Source organism: Pleurodeles waltl, chromosome 10 (genome assembly GCF_031143425.1).
Source record: "Pleurodeles waltl isolate 20211129_DDA chromosome 10, aPleWal1.hap1.20221129, whole genome shotgun sequence".
In the NCBI taxonomy this organism is placed as follows: Eukaryota; Metazoa; Chordata; class Amphibia; order Caudata; family Salamandridae; genus Pleurodeles; species Pleurodeles waltl.
Window position 1 is genome coordinate 296,327,056 of NC_090449.1, and position 17,757 is coordinate 296,344,812.

The 17,757-nt window shown below is 44.4% G+C and overlaps 1 protein-coding gene across 2 annotated transcripts in view; it reads left to right on the forward strand.

The window, feature by feature from the left end:
* Window positions 1-17,757, forward strand: part of CLCN7 (chloride voltage-gated channel 7) — a 273,461-nt gene that overhangs the window by 203,767 nt on the left and 51,937 nt on the right. For both annotated transcript variants that reach the window (XM_069210446.1, XM_069210445.1), the window contains 2 exons: window positions 9,676-9,761; window positions 11,145-11,265. In XM_069210446.1, the coding sequence (XP_069066547.1) occupies window positions 9,676-9,761; window positions 11,145-11,265 (207 nt within the window). The remainder of the gene's footprint in view (window positions 1-9,675; window positions 9,762-11,144; window positions 11,266-17,757) is intronic.

The following is a 17,757-nucleotide window of genomic DNA, read 5'->3' on the forward strand; positions in this document are numbered from 1 at the left end:
AAAGGCAAATTTACCAAGCCATCTGCCACCACTACTAAGCTCTGACTTACCACTCATTCCCCCTGATCACACATCATCTCTCGGGTCGTCTATAAGGGTTCTTTCCTGCCTGGCAAAACCTCACCTCTGACCAGTAGGTGTTGACTATTATAATCCAACATGATTATTGTCTAGAGCCCTCTTCTTCACCTCCAAGATTCCACCTTGCAAACATAGACTATCCCCACAACACCAAACGTTGCCTAGGGAAGAAATACAAGCACTCGTGAAAAAAGGAGCTATAAAACCCATTCCCCTCCTCCAATGGGGTACAGGAGTATACTCGCTATACTCCCTTATTCCCAAAAAGAAGGGTCCCTGAGACCGATAATGGATCTCAGACCCCTAAACCAGTACTTTCTCTCAGAGCACTTTCACATAGTTGCCCTTCAAGATGTCATCCCATTATTACACCAAGGCGACTTCATGGTCGCACCCAACCTCCAGGTCGCCTACTTTCCTATTCCCCTGGCACATCACCAGTATCTTGAGTTTGTAATAAACGGCCAGCATTACCATTTCCAAGTGCTCCCCTTCAAGGTCACTATCGCACCCAGGGTTTTTACCAAATGTCTTACGGTAGTAGCTGTTTACCTGCTAGGACAGGTCATACATGTCTTTCCATACCTAAATGAATGGCTCTTCAAAAGTGCAACTCGCCATAAACGTTACCAACATACTCAGTTCACCATAAACCTATTTTACAAACTAAGCTTTGCAATCAGTGTCTTAAAGTACCACCTCCAACCCCTTCAAATCCAACTTCATCTAGGAGCAGTTCTCAACTCCGAACTAGGAATAGCATAGCCAAATGCCGCCAGGATACTATCATTCCAGGCACTCATTCTCCAATTTCAACTAGTACCTCATGCCAGACTAAACATGCGCCCATTGTAGGAGTGCTTAACGCACCAATGGACTCAAGTGGAGGGTCAGTGGGAAGATCTAGTGTTGGTTGGCCATCAAGCTTGTCGCTCTCTGCAGGATGGAACACCAATGACTTTGTTAAAAGGATAGCCTTTCCTAGACCCAGTTTGCAGAGGACCATAACAACGAACGCCTTCCTTGCTGGATGAGAAGCACATTCCCAAAATCTAACTCTCCAGTGCCACTGGACAACAAATCTGCAACATCTCCACATAAATCACCTAGAGCTGCTAGCTGTTCACCTAGCTCAGAAAGCCTTCCTTCCTCTTCTGATTGGTAAAGTAGTCCTCGTCAAGATAGACAACATGACTCCCATGAACTCTCTCTAAAGGCAAGGGAGCACCAAATCCCATCAGCTTTCTCATTTAGTCCAGACCATTTGGAGGTGGGCTCTCTGACACAACATTCACTTTTTATCAGAGTACCTACCCGGCGTGGACAACAACTTTGCAGATCTCCTCAGCAGGAGGTGCCAACAAGTCAGTGAGTGGAAACTCCATCCGCAAGTCCTCCTCCAATACTTCCAACATTGGGGGCAACCACAAATAGACCTCTGTGCCACTACAGAAAACACCAAATGCCCAATTTTTGCCTCGAGGTTTCCACTCCCACATTCCAAGGATAACACACTACCGGTGAGTTAGTCGGGGATATTTGGAAATGCTTTCTAACCTCTCCCATTGCTTCTGTTTGTGGTTCACAAACTTTAGGAGACATCTTTCACTCTCATCCTGGTGGCTTTCACAGTGGCATGACAATCATGGTTCACCACACTCCTTGACTTGTCACTAGTTCCCCACAAAACACACCCCAGCAGGCAGTTCCTTCTCATGCAGAACAATGGAGAAATCAGACACCTGGTTCCCAGATCCCTCAGCCTTACAATCTGACTCCTGAAGTCCTAGAGTTTGGTTACCTCAATCTCCCACAAGAAGGTATGGACGTTCTCAGAGGCATGCAGGCCCACTACTTGGTTCTGTTACACAGCTAAGTGGAAAAGATTTATTTACTACACCAAACACGTTGATCCCTTAGCAAGCAAGGTGCAAGATATTGTCTGCTATTTTTTTCACTTGTAAACCTCTGGTTTGGCTTTACATCCTTAAGGCTACACATAGCGGATCTATCAGCATACCTACAAAATAGGCAAAACAGTTCCCTATTCAGAATTCCAGTCATAAAAGCCTTCTTGTAAAGTCTTAAAAAGTAATTCCTTCTCAGGTGCCACCAGCAGCTTCATGGAATCTAAGTATTGTATTAACAAGATTAATTAAGCTCCTCCTCTCCTGCCCCCTCAGTTTCTATTGTGGAAGATAACATTTGTGGTCGCTATCACTTCACTTAGATGTGCCATTGAGTTGAAGGCACTAACACTGGAAGACCTTTCCTTCCAAATGAACGAGTTACTTACCTTCGGTAACGACTTTTCTGGTGGATACATTAGCTACCTGTGGATTCCTCACCCAATGAATACTCCCATGGCGCCAGCATTCGACGGAAATCTTCTTCCTAGTCTCTGCACGTCGACGAGGACGTCACTCTAGCCCACGCGACGCCGTCTGACGTCATACAGGCAATAAGAGGTCCTCGACGACGTGCCGACGTCAGTACCAACATTTTTTACGTGCATGAGAACAACAACCCAATGCAATGAAAGAGCAAGGCAACATCCCATAACCTTGTAAAATACACAATATTGCAATGAATAGCTGTAAATTTAATATAACTCTCTTTTTTTTAAAACGAACAAATATATGCAAATCATGTATATACACAAAGATATATACATATATATATATATACAGATAAATATACACAAGTATCCATATATACAACATCTATTGCAACCTTGAAGACCAAGAGGAGCGCACTCAAGGATTACTTGGTAAGACCAGAAAGGCAACGGGGAGGCGGGTGGGACCGTGAGGAATCCACAGGTAGCTAATGTATCCACCAGAAAAGTCGTTACCGAAGGTAAGTAACTCGTTCTTCTGATGGATACAACTACCTGTGGATTCCTCACCCAATGAATAGAGTCCCAAAGCAGTACCACGCCCGGTGGCGGGTGCCTAAATGGTCAAACCAAGAAATCCTGCAGCACTGACCGTGCAAAATGGCCGTCCCTTCTGACCTCAGAGTCCAAACAGTAATGTTTCGCAAAAGTGTGAAGGGACGACCAAGTTGCGGCCTTGCAGATGTCGACCACAGGAACACCTCTGGCCAAGGCCGAAGTGGCCGACTTAGCTCTGGTGGAATGAGCTCTAATGCCCTCAGGAGGATCCTTCTTTGCCAAAGAGTAACAGATTTTAATGCAAAGAACAACCCACCTGGAGAGTGTTCTCTTGTGGACTGCCTTTCCTCTCCTCTTGCCCACGTACCCGATGAACAGCTGATCCTCCATCCTGAAATCCTTTGTTCTATCAATAAAGAAGCTCAACGCCCTCTTTGGGTCCAGACGGTGCAGTCTTTCTTCCTCTTTAGAAGGATGAGGCGGAGGATAGAACGTGGACAAAGTAATTGTCTGAGCCAAATGGAACAGTGAAACAACCTTCGGGAGGAAAGCAGCCTTGGTCCTCAACACCACCTTATCCCCATAAAAAGTTGTATAAGGGGGCTTTACCGATAAGGCCTGCAACTCACTCACTCTCCTTGCAGATGTTATAGCTACCAGGAAAACTGTTTTTATAACCAAATACCTTAAGGGGCAAGAATGCATAGGCTCAAAAGGAGGCCCCATAAGGAAAGTCAGGACCAAGGACAAATCCCATTGCGGCATAACGAATGGTTTTGGAGGATATTTATTTAGAAGACCTTTCAAGAATCTGATAACAATAGGGGATTTAAATAACAATGGTTGGTCTGGAAGACAAATGAAGGCCGACAAATAACCCTTAATGGTAGCCACTGCACAACCTTTCTGCGCTAGAGACCGAGCAAAAGACAAAACGTCTGATAGATGAGCATGTAAAGGATCAATCTGCCTCTCTCCACACCACGCAACAAATTAAGACCACCTATTAGCGTAGATAGATTTAGTGGAGTGTCGCCTGGCCGCTAATATAACATCCACTACATCAGGCGGAAGAGAGAAGGAACTCAGGTTGCCCCGTTCAATCTCCAGGCATGTAGGTGCAGACTCTGGAGGTTGGGGTGTAAAACCTGCCCCTGCGACTGCGAGAGGAGGTCTGCCCTGAAAGGGAGACGGAGCGGAGGGCACATTGAGAGTTGGAGAAGGTCGGAGTACCACACCCTCCTTGGCCAATCCGGTGCTATTAAGATGACTAGCGCCCGGTCTTGGCGAATCTTCCTCAATACTCGAGGAATCAAGGGTATGGGAGGAAACGCGTAAAGCAACTGGCCGCACCAGGTTATTTGAAACGCGTCCCCCAACGCTCCCTGCATCGGATACTGGAGGCTGCAGAATAACGGACAATGCGCGTTCTCCAGAGTGGCAAACAGATCTACCTGAGGAAACCCCCACCTTTGGAAGATCAAACGGGCTTGATCTGGATGGAGACGCCACTCGTGGTCTGCCGAGAATTGGCGACTGAGACCGTCCGCACGTACATTCAAGACCCCGGCCAGATGATTTGCTACCAAGCAAATCTGATGGTCCTTTGCCCAGGACCATAGTCGAAGAGCTTCTCTGCAGAGAAGGTACGACCCTACTCCTCCCTGTTTGTTTATGTACCACATCGTGGTAGTATTGTCCGTCAGGACCTGTACCGACTGACCACGAAGGGAAGGGAGGAAGGCCTTGAGAGCCAGACGTACAGCCCGTAACTCTAACAGATTGATATGAAACATCTGTTCCTCTGGAGACCAAAGGCCTTTGATCTCCAGGTCCCCCAGATGAGCTCCCCACCCTAGAGTGGAAGCATCCGTTATGACCATGGCCACTGGTGGCGACTGCGCAAACTGCTTTCCTTGTGAAAGATTGTTGCTCGCAATCCACCACTTCAAGTCCACAGCAGCATCTCTGGAGATCTTGACAGCACCTTCTAGATCTCCTTTGTGTTGAGACCACTGCCTTCGGAGGCACCACTGAAGAGCCCTCATGTGCCAGCGAGCATGCGTGACCAACAGAATGCAGGAGGCAAACAGACCGAGCAGACGAAGGACCTTGAGGACTGGAACTACCGCTCCACTTCGAAACATTGGAACCAATTCCTGAATATCTTGAATCCGCTGAGGCGGAGGAAAGGCTCGACTCAATGTTGTATCCAGTACTGCCCCTATGAACAGGAGGCGCTGAGAGGGCTCCAGGTGAGATTTGGGCTCGTTCACCGAAAAGCCCAGGTCGAACAACAACTGAGTCGTTGACTGCAGATGATGCAACACAAGCTCCGGAGACTTGGCTTTGATCAACCAGTCGTCCAAGTAAGGGAATACTGCTATCCCCTTCCTTCTGAGCTCTGCCGCAACCACCGACATCACCTTCGTGAAGACTCGAGGTGCTGAAGTAAGACCAAACGGAAGGACCGCAAACTGATAGTGCTGCGATCCTACCACAAACCGGAGATACTTCCTGTGTGACTTGAGTATCGGGACATGAAAGTAAGCATCCTGCAAGTCGACAGACACCATCCAATCTTCCTTGTTCAACGCCAAAAGCACCTGAGCTAGGGTCAGCATCTTGAACTTTTCCTGTTTGAGGAACCAATTCAAGATCCTCAGATCCAGGATTGGTCTCAACCGACCATCCTTCTTGGGAATCAGGAAATACCTTGAGTAACAACCTCGACCCCTTTCCTGCTCTGGGACCAACTCCACCGCGCCCTTTGAAAGGAGGACTTGTACCTCCTGTTCTAGCAACAAGAGGTGCTCTTCTGAACAATAAGATGGGCGAGACGGGATGGGGGGCGGGAACTCCCGAAAGGGAAGGGTGTAGCCTTTTCCCACAATACTGAGAACCCAAGTGTCCGTAGTAATAGTCTTCCACTTGCGGAGAAAATGCCATAATCTTCCCCCTACAGGAGAGGAGTGAGTGGGAAATGGTGGAAGCCTAAGGCTGCTTTCCCTGCTGCACCCCTCCAGAGGACGAGGAAGAGGCAGAGTGCTGCTGAGAGGCTCCTCTGGTGCGGGTCCCTACCTCTCCCTCTAAAAGATCTATAGGGATGGGAAGAGGCAGGTTGCTGGAATCTCCCCCGAAAGGAAGAGGAGGAAGAGCCACGCCCAAATCCACGAAACCTCCTGAAAAATCTGGAAGAGGCAGAGGAAGAAGGAGCTTGGAGCCCTAACGATTTGGCTGTGGCCCTGCTCTCCTTAAATCGCTCCAAGGCCGAATCTGCCTTGGCCCCAAACAGTTTGTCCCCATCAAACGGGAGGTCCAATAGGGTTGACTGCACATCCGCAGAAAATCCCGAATTACGGAGCCAGGCCTGTCTCCTTGCCACCACAGCCGTGCCCATTGCCCTAGCCACCGAATCGGTCGTGTCCAGCCCAGACTGAATAATCTGGGTCGCGGCAGCCTGGGCGTCCGAAACAACATCCAAAAGATCCTGGGGAAGCTCCGTAAATGATGACGAAATGTCATCCATAAGAGCATGGATGTATCTCCCCAGAATGCAAGTTGCGTTGGTGGCCTTCAACGCCAGACTGCAGGATGAAAAAAAAATTCTTGGACTGCGCATCCAGCTTTTTCGAGTCCCTGTCTTCAGGCACCGTCGGGAAAGATCCAGGTGCTGATTTTGATGAACAGGAGGCTTGCACCACCAAGCTCTCCGGTGTAGGGTGTCTAAAAAGAAAGCCAGGGTCAGATGGCGCAGCTCGATACCTCCTGGCCACAGCCCTATGAACCGCTGAGGAAGATACTGGCCTCTTCCACACCTCTAGCACCGGATCAAGCAAAGCCTCATTAAACGGCAAGAGAGGCTCCGCTGCAGCAGAGGCCGGATGTAGCACCTCCGTTAGAAGATTCTGCTTCGCCTCTGCCACCGGCAAAGGCAGGTCCAGAAAGTTAGCTGCCTTCCGTACTACAGCGTGAAAGGAAGCCGCCTCCTCCGTATATTCCCCTGGAGACGAAAGATCCCACTCAGGGGAAGTGTCCAGCCCACTGGCTGTATCCAGACCATGCAGTCCATCACCAGAGTCCTCCAGTTCTCCTTCCTCCAGGACTCGTTGGTACTCCTGCTCTTTCAATAGACGAAGAGCCCGTCTCCTCGAATGTAGCCTCAGCTCGATACGCGGAGTCGACATGGCCTCCGCCGAAGTCGAAGATCGGCGCCGATCCCCAGAAGCAACCAACGCCGCGTCCGGCGCCACAGGCAACTTCGACGCCGATGAAAGAGCAGGACGAAGAGAACTTGGAGCAGATGGACCCACCGGAGTCACAGGACGAAATCCCGACGTCGACAGGATGGAAATCTCCGGGGCCAATCCCTCTGAAGCCACCGGGGCGGCCACCGAGCACACGTTCCCAAAAGGGAGAAAGGGCATAAAGGGTGCCGGCCGTAGAGGCGCAGGATCACCCAATGAAAAGGCCAAAGGACCAGCCGGAGCACCCCCTGGAGCCATCTGTTGGAAGATGGTATACATCGCATTTAGGAATGCGGTACTATCGGCTCCAGGGGTGGGAAAAGCCGGATACTGGGGTGCCTGTACCGAAGGCGACCCCGACGCCGGCCTCGACGTCTGCGACGCCGGAGACAACACAAGAGGCTGCATCACCTCAATCACCGACGCCTGCCCAGGTGAAGTCGGTGACGCCGGAGAGGGCAACGGCGTCGACGGATGCGGCGTGACCGTGGGACTGACCTCCCAAGTCCTCCGGCGCCGATCCGAAGGCGACCTGGAACGAGTCTCCTTGCTTGAATGGCGCTGTGAATCTTTACGGCGCCGGGAGTCTCGATGACGCCGATGCCTTGGCGAAGAAGACTTCTTGTGATGCTTTTCTTTCTTCGACTTCGCCATAAACAACTTAGCCTCACGTTCCTTGAGGGCCTTCGGATTCATGTGCTGGCATGAATCGCAAGTTGAGACGTCGTGGTCGAAGCTCAAACACCAAAGGCAGTCTGAGTGAGGATCTGTAACTGACATCTTGCCCCCACACTCTCGACAAGGCTTGAAACCCGACTTTCTCTGCGACATTATTACTGCAGAGAAGGACTACGCAGCAAAAAAATACACTGTAACCACAAAAGTAACAGTTGCTCCCTCGAAGATAACCGTTTCGAATGCACGGAAAAAAGGGAACTGACGTCGGCACGTCGTCGAGGACCTCTTATTGCCTGTATGACGTCAGACGGCGTCGCGTGGGCTAGAGTGACGTCCTCGTCGACGTGCAGAGACTAGGAAGAAGATTTCCGTCTAATGCTGGCGCCATGGAAGTATTCATTGGGTGAGGAATCCACAGGTAGTTGTATCCATCAGAAACACTGGGACAGGCCTGTACTCTGCTGCTACCCCAAAGTCCTCTCCAAGGTGGTCTCACGGTTCCACCTAAATCAATCCATTGAACTTCCTGTATTTTCCCTCAACCTGACTCCGTTGCAGAAAGGGCTGTACACACGAGATGTGAAACACTCTCTCATGTATTTCATTGACAGGACTAAGGGTCTGATTTGTATTTCAGCAGAAGGGTGTCTCCATCACAACAGTGACGGATATCCCATCCACCAAAATCTAAATCCCATTGTTTCCTATGGGATTTGGATTTCAGCGAACGGGATATCCATCACCGTTGACAGACTAATCTGCCAGATCTAATGCAGGCCCTAAATCATTCAGGAAAACACAATAACTTTCTGTTGCTTTCATCAAACCTCACAAGAGAAGGGCCGTTTCTGAATCGAGCATTGCAAGATGGATTGTTAAATGCATCCAAACCTGCTATGCGAAAGCTGAAAGAACTTTACCCATTCCACCTAGAGCCCATTTCACTAGTTAAAAAAAAAAAGGGGAGGGGGGGCTTTCAAAGGTCTTCATAGAAAACATCCTTATATCCAGCATTTGGAAAGCAGCTACATGGTGTACACCACATACTTTTACAAAGCATTACCGGGTAGCTGTGGTAGACCATCAGCAAGCCAGTGTGAGCCTAGCAGTTTAAGGCTCACTATTTCAAACAGTTGTGACTCCCACAGGCTAATCACTGCTTATGGAGGAGGACTGCTTTATAGTCTACGCACAGCATGTGTATCAACAGCCACAGATGCCATAAACAGAAACTTTTACTTATTCAGTAAGCACCTGTTTGTGGCATGTAGTGCTGTTCACGTGTTCACAAGTGTCCACCCTCCTCTCCAAATGCATGTGTTGTTACAGTTACCTTCACTATTATTTCACAAACTCCTTTGGCATAGACATCTCTCTATACTACGCTGTGCCTCACGTTTCATCCTCACTTGCCATGCGGGAAAGCAATCTAACAAAGAAGTTGATGACCATGCGCATTACCAGTGAAAGGAGGAGCCACTATCTTGTGACGCAAAATACTTTTTTCGAAGAAAAACAACTTGCAAACATCTGAGCTGACCCTGAATAGCAGGATTATGCACAGAATGTGAATCTACAGCATTATATGACACAAGCATGCTTACAGGGAAGTAACATTTTCCTTCTGTCTGCTGCACACCCTATTTCTAATATTTGTATAATATAAGTTAAAGCTGTGTTATTCACTCCTCCCTGTACTCTGTGATTAAATGTTTTTTTATGAAAACATTGTCTGAGGCATTGAAAAATGTTTTCGTTCTTTGCACATTCCAGGGTCTGTACGACATTCACATCCAGCTCCAAAGTGTTCCATTCCTGCACTGGGAAGCGCCTGTGACATCACACTCCCTCACCTCCAGGTAAAAACTGAGGAAACAAACTTCTGCTTTAGGATGGTTAGTTAAGTGACCCAGTTAATGTACATTTATTTTGATGTCATGTGAGTTGCCTTGAATTGTTTTATATGATAGCTCAAATGACTGGGCATACTTAAAATACCATGGTGCTGCATTGTATATGATAAGGTTAAAACTGACCTAGTAGAAAAATAATTTGACTACACCAGTTGCGTAGGACTTGTACACATGCAGTTGGGATTGATCCCATTACATTTCTGACTAGTCCATATTGCCAGATTTTCGTAAACAGATGTTCTAGGTCCTTGTTACTCCTGTGAATCCATACTTTGTAGAATTTCTTGGTTAGAAATGTTGGATAGTTGAGTTTTTCATGTAACCATGACTCAGCGTGTAGGATTGCCTGTTGACAATGTTAATGGGATCAGTGTGAACATGTTTAATTTAGTACCTTGAATCAAGATATTAGTGATTTTGGTTTATTTGGAGGTTCACATTTTTGCATAGTAGGTTATTGTTTTCATTTTTCATGTTTGCATGTAGCTAGGTTGGCCCAGTACTTCCTGTATGTCCTCCTCTCTTTTCCACATCCCTTTTAATTCTGTGACTGCTTCAATACCTCCTCACTTTCTGTTTATTTTGCACATCTAGTTCTTTTATCTTGGACCTTGTATGGAGCTAAAATAACTCAGTTGTAGCTTTATTTCTGTCTTATTGTTTCTGATAGTTTTATTTTTTCATTTAACTGTATATGTGTTTTGGGAAAAAACAAGGGGAACCACGCCATAGTGCAGGCTACTTTCATTAGTTTAGTTGGTGATTTAGAACATTGACGGGCCAATATATTGACTTATCCTATTGCTCGTTATCAAGTTAAAGAAAATACTTTTGGCCCTTCCTATTTATCAGCTACTCAAGAGGAACAAAGGATGATAAGCACTGCACTTTTTCTCTTTTGTAGCATGCTGTACCTCAGTTACCTATAGATTAATGAACATTTAACTGACATAACACTACTTACGTCGTCTTTCATCTCCTCAACAGACGGTTAGAACAGTTCAAAAGTAGCAGACCTAGAGACCCAATAGGACTACAGAAAGCTTTATATAGCACAAGAATTAGATGACAGCGGAGCAGATTTTTAAAACGTGTGGACATTTACAGGTGGTTATGGAGAAAGGCAGGAGTGCCAGTAGAAGATGCATCCACGGTTAGATATAGAGCAATAAGCTAGGCTCACTTGGAGAACTAAAGACCTCTGTCATTGTTATCCTCTTGTATTAGTACACTTGCCAAACCTGCTTCTTGTTGTGAAGATTCGGATTTAGGGATGTATATCTACTGTCAAGCTTCTGTCGTCATTTAGATACCCTTTGCTTCTTTTAGGGAGGTGATGAGCACACCAGTCACTTGTCTGAAGAGGATGGAGAACGTGGGAAAGATTGTGGATATCCTTAGCGACACGTCATCCAACCACAATGGTTTTCCTGTAGTGGAGAATAAACATGTGAGTCTATTCTTCTATAGATTCTCCGTCAACATACCTCAGATAGAAATGCAATTCTATACAATGCATTTTATTCTGCTTAAATTGATGAGCTACAATTTAATTTTAGTAATTGTGTAACTGTTACTAGTTAATATTTTTGAGTGTCCACACATAGCCTGCTGAGGGCTTTGTGAGAGGAAATGTGGTTGTGAGGGATTTCAAATAGCCTAAACTAAATTTCCTGTTCAAGATTTTAGGCATTCGTTTGGGTAGCATACATTCCCACAAACTAAAAGTACCTTTGACTTCCTCATGGAGGTAACATAGATTTGACTCCTTCTGGTCTCCTTCAGGCTGGCTTCAATGAGGAGGTCCGCAAGTCTTGATCAGTAAACCCTTGACCTATCTACTTTATACGGACAGTTTCTCAATCTATTGTGGGCATGTGTTACACTCTAGCCTCCTTCATAGACATCCCAAACCTTCTTTGGTATACTGATCAGTTTACATAAGATTCAGACTTATTTTTCTTCTGTTTCAAGATGAGGGACTTCACCCAGAGGTGAATGACCAAAAGGAGGAGTTTGGTGGTCCTAGGACTGACAGGTCTGTAAAAGAGGGTCTTTACCACGATCAAGCATACCTGTGTTGTCTTCTCAAGAAATCTTTTTTTTCAAATGATAGTAAATGCAACAGTGTGGGTTGGGGGAGGCTGCAAGCACTGTTGATACGTTACTATTCACAGGACTGGTTCCTTGTCCATAGAAGTGACTACTCTGCATTTATAAAAGTACTTTTGGAGAATCCACCATAGTCTGTGTCTATGAAAAAAAGTTCTGATGAATACTACTACTTCAGATTCCTGACCTGTTGAATGTCCATATTCCAGACTGGATCTAGAAAAGTTGAAATAGTACTCCCACAACCATGAGTTGTGCCACAGCTCCGATTAGACTTGCGTACCTCACTAGATGTGACTCCACAGAATTGCATACTGAGGGCACCTTGTCCTGGATGCAGAGTTGCTACCCACTGGAGCTTTGTTAAAAAAATATATATATTTTGTAGTTTCTTTAGAGAAAATTTCCTACCTGAGGTCAAGATCTCATATATGTCATTCTTGTGACTCTTAGAGATCCTTTTTTGACTGTTGGTGTTTGCCCTCGGAGTATGCACATGCCTCCAGGTCTGCTTATAGTCATAGCTTCATGGATTTGGTTGTCAAGAACACGGGGTTGAATGTTTTGTCAACCTTGTGGCTTCAATGAGCAATGGATTTGTTTCCTCTTCAGATATCGTTATCTTTTTTCTTTCAAGAACAGAAGGAGAGATTATTTACTGGGGAAGTATTTCTGCATCAGTTCAATGGGCAGTTCTTCTTCCTCTTTACTTTGTCCCTGTTTGCAGGACAGATCTTCTAGTCAGCAGGCATGCGTTCCTGACTTTGATGTGAACCCATTACCGATGCTCATCTCTGTTCTGGCTTTGCATCTGCTGCTGTCAGACCACACTTCCCACTATTAACTTCTGGAACTGACCCCACTAAAGTGTCAGCACCCACCAAAGCTTTGCTGGTTATTTTCTATCCTCCTGCAGCTCCCTCTGCGGCACCTGTAGAGCCTTCTGCTGGCACAGGTAAACATATTCAGATTGACCCTCATTGATAGTGTCTTGACAGTGAAAGCTCCTCCTTTGCTACCAAAGTCCTTGCTGATTGTTTTGGAATTAGCGCTGAAACTTTTGTTATCCACAATGCTGTTTTTGGATCTTAACTTAACTTATCTAGAGGTTGTTTATGAGGCAAGCCCTGAAAATGTTTGCCATGTAAGTTGTGCAAAACAAAATGATATTCTCTTCAAAGTTTAAAAAAAAAAAAAGAATTTATTTTACATGCAGAAGCATTTTCCATTAGTAGAGGAGATTTTATCACTGCAGTGAGAAGCATTTATTACAAGTGGTAGTTTATAAACATGAACTTAGTAACATACATGCCCCCAAGGCCTCACGTTAATGCCATTAATAAACTAAAAATCAAGTTGGTTATCATGTTCATAGATTCTTATTTTATACAGAACAACATTCTAATCTATTAAATCAAACACAAGATATTTTTGTTCAGAGGACATCCTGAGGTGCTCTCATATGTGATAATGAAGAAAGAGGCTTGCTGAAATACCGTATTCTCCTAGGACTCACACAATTTAGCCAAGCACAGAAACCAGTAGTGATCCCACTTTTTTCTATTTTTCCATTGTGCAATTCGCCATGTAGATGGTTATCTCTTGCTGTCTCCTGTTGAACATTGAAGGGTAATGCTTTTCCTTGAATTCCAGGTACATGCCATTACAGCGTTGGTGGGAGGCAGAAGACACATGAAAGCTGAGCCCATCTTGGACTTGAGAGTCCAAGACTACCTGGAGCAGAGCCAGAGCAAGACATCTGTCTCCAGCTGGGCTTGATCTTTCAGTGGCTAGCCCACTTCTCCTACCTAGTATTAAAATCCCGTTGGAATTACAATATACACCACAGTTTTAGAGGCACCTCTATATATTTGTTACTAGAAAAAGACAAGTACTGACAAACAACAGTCAGGTAATCATATAAGGGCCAAATTGATATCAGTTATAAATTATTACAGCTTATTATATGAACAAGTCCATGAATAAAGGATTCCATTCAACTTTTCAATATCTAAAAGTCCCTCATTAGTTACTCTTTCATTCCGCTTTGACGTTTGGTTGTGTATGGGTATTCTTCCTTGATTATAGTATGATTAACTATGTTTTCTTTCGGACCATCAACAGGTCATAGCAGATTGTACTCTAGGGTGGTGTTGCTCCCTGAGAGCAGTGGAAAATAAATGGATGGCAGAATTTAGAGTTTTCTCTTAGCATAAGCAGTTTCTCACTGAATTGCTGACACAGGTGCTTTAGTCTGGTAGTCTAGGTATGACTTGTTGGCCCTTCAGAATGTGTTTTTCAATCTTTAGTCTGGCAGACTTATACTGGGTATCATTGGTTTTTAAATTACATTGCTGAGTTTGATGTGGCTTGATCACTTCATGTTCTCAAAAAATTCAGTGACCCAGCCAACCCAACAACACTTGTGAGGACGCCACCATAGATATGCAGAACGCAATGTGTTTTTTTTAATGAATGATCCTGAAGGAATAAATAGGAGATATCCAGAATTAGATGAATTCACACAGTGCTTTGATGAAGTCCCCATATAAGGGATGAAACACATTGGCTAGGTTTTTCATGTTAGGAAAATTGGTGCTAATGAAGACATTTGAGAAGCTTGAAGTTGTGATGACTGGATTTCGTGACCATATCATATTAAAAACATTGACTTGAATTGGTTGACTTTATTCAAACCAATGCTTGCTCGGATGAATAAGGACAGAAATTTGCTATCCTGTGTTAGATTATTTATGAAAGTTTGGGTTGATGGGCAGTTAGACCCTTAGGACTGGGCCCATGGATTTAAGATAATTAGGACTATTGACCTGTGTCTTGTCAGGATACCATTACTGCTCGTTTGATGAAGGATAGATCAAATGCACCCTGGCTTTGGGTGAGCCAACAGTTTTCATTTAAAAGATTATGATGGTACATTCCACTAGTAAGCACTCTAAAGTACATGCAACAGTTCGACCCAACAATTTTGGTACCCAAAAAAATCCACATTTGCCCAACGAAATGGTGAAAATTCCTTGGGAGAAGTTCTTTTTTTTTTTATTTTTACAGACTATTTCAGTGCAGTGTTTTCTTGTGGTGAATACATGGGAAATAAGACTGGAGCTTCTCCCTCTTGACAACCTTCTCGGCCTAATTTCTGTCTCTCTTTTTTTAGCAGTATTGTGTTGACCGTATCTTAAACAGCTGAAATGTCAAGGAGTATGGGGGCAATTAGATAATCTTCAGCCAACCAGAAGGAGCACTTTCTTCATATCCCTGTTGAGAAAGTCTGTTTTGGAACCCCTCACAGGTCCAAATCTAGAATGATAATCTTTGAGGTGGTTTCATTCTACATATGATTGAATCTGTCCTGTCACCTCACATTTCATGATTTTCTAAGACAAGGGAGTTTGGAGATAGGCTGGTTGTTGACCGTGTTTTTGGATCAGCAGATTTTTTTCAGATGGGGTTGATAATGACTTGTTTTATAGGGAGAACAATTCCAGAGAAATGTGTGGCATTTTCTAATGTTGGTTGTCTTTTACTGAGCAGAGGTCCATAAAAGTTGGATGATTGTTTTGAGGGCCCAATTTATACCCTTGGAAATTTCCAGCCTTTTAAAAGGGGTAAAAATGGATTGTCATGGAGAAGTTGAAATGAGAGGGGTAACCAGGCTCTTTGGATTATTGGAGGCACCAGTTGAAACAATTTTACTTTCTAGGAACTTGGGATGGTCTTTGCAGCATTGTTTGGGTACAGAATCAGAACTTATAGGGTGTCTTGGTGAGACCGTTTCTGGTAAAAATAAGACATTTTCTTTGTTTGATTGGGGGCCACATACGGGTTTGAGGAAACAAGCCTTTCTGCATCCTCTGATGGTCTTTTTATACTTTTTATTCTTTGGCTTATACCATTGCTGTTCCAAGTTTCAATTGGTCTGTTTCTGCTCAGCAATTTTCTGAGTAAACTACTTGTTGGTGGATTTTGAGACCTCTTTGGATTTATCAGAAGTTACAGTGTTTAGAGTGTAAGACATGTTGAAGTTGTGGTCAGTTATTGTGGATTGGTCTTAGTATGGTTTTATTTGTCACCTGACAATGTGCTCTTAATGTTAAGAAAGGAAATTGCAGAGAATTCAAAAGAGCATGAAGAATGGAATACCTCTCTTAAGAGGACGCTTCGAAGACAAGCCCACTGACTCGGTGTGAAGGGTTAAGGAACATAATGCTTTCTGGCATAAAGCAAGGAGCCAGGAAACTTTTAGTGTTCACTGCTTTCTGAAACAAATGACTTTGGATGACAGATTTAAAGAATTTTTGAGACCTTCCAGAGAAACGCACCTGCACCCTTTCCACCTGTTAGACAGATCAGTAGGAAAACAATTATAAGTGCACAAGCTTGCAGACTTTTTCTTGGCCATAGAATACATGTTTGACTTCCGTCAAAGGACTCCAGTTATATCAGACTGGATCCTAGCAGCCCCAAGTGTGACCATGAATAGGGGTAAGAAAGCTATCCCGCTTTATTCAGGTCTGCGTTTTGGTTTCAGATCAGTGGATGCTACAAATATGGAAACAGTTTAGACCCTTCAGTTTAAATCTTTGTCCCGTAAGCTCTCAAAATGACAATGAGGCAACCTGACCAACTTTTCCATTTTGTTCACAAAGGTTAGTTAATTTAGATCCATGGACAGAACAGCATGTGCTTCAAGGACAAAGTGAAAATGTTTTATTTCTCATTTTGAGCAAGGACCAGCCACAATTGAGCTATCTTCAAGCACCTTGTAAGCCATAAAACGTTCCTGAGGAAGGAGTATGGTGGCAATTATATCATCTTCAGCCAACCAGAAGGAGCACTTTCTTCGTATTCCTGTTTGATCGTATCCCTGTTTGATTGTGTTAAAGTTTAAATCCAATTGAAGGAAGATATTGAATGCATGCTCTGAATCATGTCCCCTAAATAAATCCTGAGGTTTATGGTTGGATAATGGTTTGGGGGTTTCTCTAATGGCAATGTTTGGTCACCAAAGGAAAAGGTGATGGCACTAAATATCCTGGATCATAAACTGGTAGGAAAAGGCATGATATCCTGTAGGCCTTTTTTCTCAAATTCAGGTAGTTGTCCTTCAAAGAGTATGTTGATGTCTGTGGTACACAGAAACTGCTTAAGCATGTTTGCTGGCTTAATGCGTCCTTCAGTTTTTTAATATAAATTAGAAAACCTGTATAGGGCTATGCTTTTGTGAAGTCTGTAATAGTAGTGTATCTTAGTGATTCCATGAGAAAAATCACTCAGGATCAAGACAAAGATTTAGAGTTATGATCTTTTCTGGCAAGATATGGTAGTCTTGTCAAACAGGATGTAGTGTCAGGATTAGCCGGTTGAGGGGTAAAATCGACTGTGGTCTCTGAATACCCACCCAATCAAGCAACATGGAAGTGAACTATGGAACAACATTAAATGCTGCCCCATTTTTGCCTCTTTGTCTGGATAAGCGCAAACGTAGACAATTCCTCTGAACTCTGAGGCTCCTTATCCAGTGCCTGCCTTTGACTCGTGATTCTGAGCATATGAACAAGTGGGAGAAATAAGTTAAAGTAACAGTAGGTTTGTTGTATGAGGATCTTTTATAAAATTGAACCCATTCTACCCATCCTTTTGAAATCCACATTTATGATTATATCTTTCATGATTCATGAGTAGGATTTGCCACAATGAAGGATTTTGGAGCTTTTAACAACAGGTTTGCTAGTTAATTTGTTAGAAGATCTTTCCATTGATAGTGAGCAGTTTGTAAATGATATGAATCTATGCAAAGTGTGCACCCTGA